This window comes from Triticum dicoccoides, chromosome 6B (assembly GCF_002162155.2).
Source record: "Triticum dicoccoides isolate Atlit2015 ecotype Zavitan chromosome 6B, WEW_v2.0, whole genome shotgun sequence".
NCBI classification, from domain to species: domain Eukaryota; kingdom Viridiplantae; phylum Streptophyta; class Magnoliopsida; order Poales; family Poaceae; genus Triticum; species Triticum dicoccoides.
The window spans coordinates 711414417-711417841 of record NC_041391.1 but is presented as its reverse complement, the minus strand read 5'-3'; the positions used below and the strand labels follow the sequence as shown (position 1 = coordinate 711417841).

At 43.7% G+C, this 3425-nt stretch overlaps 1 protein-coding gene across 1 annotated transcript; it reads right to left on the bottom strand.

The window, feature by feature from the left end:
• Positions 1–288: 288 nt before the first annotated feature.
• On the bottom strand, positions 289–3219 carry LOC119325154. The gene is made up of 4 exons (XM_037598904.1): positions 2999–3219; positions 1489–2499; positions 1256–1411; positions 289–1022 (listed from the first exon to the last, which is right to left on the bottom strand). The coding sequence occupies exons 1-4, from the start codon at positions 3098–3100 to the stop codon at positions 618–620; spliced, it is 1674 nt and encodes a 557-aa protein (XP_037454801.1). The 5' UTR covers positions 3101–3219; the 3' UTR covers positions 289–617.
• Positions 3220–3425: the final 206 nt, after the last annotated feature.

The following is a 3425-nucleotide window of genomic DNA, read 5'->3' as shown; positions in this document are numbered from 1 at the left end:
GAGAGTATGGGTTTATACTCACACCTGATATATCTCTCACCAACTAATAATTACACTTAATAGTGGATAGTAACATCCTGACAGGAAGGACGCTACCGTTATGCTACATCAGTGAAAAATAATAATAAAATACGCAGGGGCACTAGCTATCAGACTAGCCACAATGGATTGGTAGTAACATAGACTCTGAAATGAAAGGAGGCATGTCGACGTATCAATCTCTGAAATGAAAGTCGCATTGGAAAGGTATACTGCCATCGCTGCTTTAACACGCTGAGTCCCCTACCATTGATGCTCACCAGCACAACTAACTTCCATTTTACACAACAGCGTACAGATAAACAGAACCGGTCTCATATTTAACTGGATTACAGAATTCAGGGAATATAGTGCCACGAGTGCTTCCAACTGAATTTAATTATACGAACAATCATCAAGCCGTTGCAACAACAAAAGCAGATCAAGCTAGAAAAGCCTTTTGGCCATGAGTCGTGGCGAAAAAGCACAAAGCAGAACTAACCACTTTCTCTTGAGAAGTGCTCCGACCGAGACTGCCATTCAATAAACTGCCTCTAATGCCTTCAGAACCCCACACAAAGAATCTCACAAGGAAAACACTACACTATCCTTGAAACATGTTCATCCCTTATTTCAGTATTCCTCAGGAAGTGGATTGTGGCAAGTGATTCGATGCCCCCCCTGACTTGCTTCTCCACCCAACACCTCTGCTTGCTCGTCTCCGGGAACCTTGTCCGCTTTAGAGGTTTCACGTGTCGGCACTTTGGACATGTCAGTCTATCATACAGGTACACATCCCCTAGATTCACCGCTGCTTTCATGACACGCCTGACATGACTCACCATGTGTTCATCAGACTGAAAACAGAAGATGATGAGTTTGCTCAGACGGTGGTGCCTGAAATTCGATGCAGGTGATTCCCACTCAACACCTTTGTCCTCGCTATACAACTTGGCCCTCCTCTTCTCCTGATCCATTTGCATTTCACAAGGATGGTCCATTACCTACATACCACCATAGGACAAAGGTAGACGAAACAGGTTAATTTTGCAGGCAGACATTTGTGCTAAGTGAAAGTACAGGCGTGCAACCATGCAATGGAGATAACAGAGAAACCCCTAAAACAGAGGAGAAAAATAGAACAAGCCGTTGGTAAGAACATACAGTCGGGTAGTAGAGTCACCCCTCAGAAAAAAGAAACAAATAATAATAGAACAAGGTTTCGATAAGAACATACCGTCATGTAGAACTCCTCTAGGGACGGCACCGCTTCCAAAATGAACATTGTCCAGGTGAGATCATACCCTTCAGGAATGTCAACTAGATTGACAATCCTTAGTTGGTGGAACACAGATGCCAGCCTTTTGGTCAGACACTCTGGTTGAACCCAAATCTGCAACGATAAGCACATGATAGGATGAGTAGGAGTAGAACAAGTCAAGACAGAACAAAGCAATCATCCCAACTTACCTTTTCGCATTTAAACCCCAACCTCAGGTCTCGAACAGAGGTCTCATGAAGAAATGTACTTAACTTGACCATTTCATGCCAACTAAGACCAACATTTGAAACACTCAGAACATCAAGCAATGGGACATAGCCAAATGACAGTGGCGGTTCTTTGAAAGACATCCAAAACTCAAACACCATACGGGTTAGCTTCGGAACCCAGTCGACTTTGACCATGTCAAAACGACAATTGACAATACTGAGCTCACTGAGTTCTGCGTGTTCAATTTGGAGCGTTATCCAACTCTCTGTGTCGCAATTGAGAAAACATAAATGTTTTAATCTCTTGCAAGTGACAAGGATGTTGCAGACGAAGTCCGATTCAGCGAATCTTAAATTCTCCAGGTAGAGGCGCGTGAGACCAGCAAATGTATTCGTACACTCATTAAAAAATGAAACAAACCGTGCCCCGTATTTCATCAAATCATCAATTGTGCACTCTAGGCGTTCCTTCTCTGTCAGAACTGTGAATTCGGCCTTCTCAACCTTGAATGTTACCATGGCACTGCCAACAGCATGCCCAACTGATATGGGTGCATCGTCTCTCAAGTAGAACGTCATGCTCAAGAGGCGAATGGGCCATCCACCCGGATCCCTGCGTGCCAGTATGCTCTTTGTCGCTTTGGCCACAGCTCTATTGGCCACAGCTTTGGCTGCATCGGCCAAGGCTTTGGCCACAGCTGCATTGGTCCTCTGAACCAATTCAGCTTTGGACACTGTTGCATTAGCCAAATCTTTGGCCACAGCTGCAGTGGTTTTCCGAACCAATTCAACATTGGAAATGCTGGTTTTAGTTTCTGAGGGCAGGAGGTCACGAGCACTGATTGTAAGCCGCGGGACCATGCCAGGAAGCTGACTCCACCGTCTCGAGAGGACACTGGTTCTCGCAGCGGCGCAAACATCGAGTCGGTCGAGAATGTTGACCAGGATGTCATTTGGCAAGCTGCTGATCCTATCGTCTGGATTGCCTTTCTGCATTTGGCACTCAAACAAATCAGAGTTGATATCATTACCGTACAGTCAAATATGCAATATTGATAAGTCTCAAAAATGCAAGTTTTAATTGTCTCAGAGAGCATATGTTGTCTACTGTCACAAAGATGCAGCTTTGATCAAGTTAAGATAACAGAAATTTTATTTCGATAGGCTCAAAGATGCGATTTGGATGCTGTGTGAAAGACTGAAATTTGACCCCTGGTTCCTAAGGACACCCCCCCATGGCTCCCTCGTAGTTCTGCTGATGACAATTTATTATACTTCCCCACAGAAGGGAGCAAATTTGATTATACAGGCATTATAGTTTCCAACAAAAAGAACAATTTTTTGATATGTTCCCACTACCTTTTATTATTACTTGTTGTGAGAAATACTTACAACATATCAAAAACTACTACGTAGTACAATCAGGACTAGTATTTTTTTTTTTTTGCTGGTAATGTTATAAGAAAAAGGATTTGGAGGACCAACTCACCAGCTCGTCGAGGGAGGACAGCTCGTCGAGGGAGGATTCCGCCTTGACCGATGGTTTGGCCATCAATTTGGCAGCCCGTCGCCGGCGACTAGTCCTCGCCATCGCCCGAGTTGCCGCCGGTCAGTCTGAAAACTGATGTGTAAGGAGTTGAAGCTGCGCGTCGTCTCCGAAGATTGGCGGGTGCCGCCAGGGCAGATAAATAAATATATATATATATATATATATATATATATATATATATATATATATATATATATATATATATATATATATATATATATATATATACAGGCTGCTGGATTCGAAAGAGGGTCTGTTTCTGATTGTAATCCGGAAAGGACTGTTTTGATTCCGGATTAGCCACTAAAAAAGGGAGCTGCTTCGATTGCGGATTGCGGCTCGGAGTAGAGCCGCTTGATTGCTTCGG

What these genes read in the sequence shown, in the direction of transcription:
- LOC119325154 (XM_037598904.1), bottom strand. Translation starts at nt 3,100, where the DNA reads ATGGCGAGGACTAGTCGCCGGCGACGGGCTGCCAAATTGATGGCCAAA. An exon ending in TGTCCTCCCTCGACGAGCTG is followed by an intron (nt 2,500 to 2,998) that starts GTGAGTTGGTCC and finishes TGCCAAATGCAG; the next exon opens with AAAGGCAATCCAGACGATAG. An exon ending in TGGGGTTTAAATGCGAAAAG is followed by an intron (nt 1,412 to 1,488) that starts GTAAGTTGGGAT and finishes TTATCGTTGCAG; the next exon opens with ATTTGGGTTCAACCAGAGTG.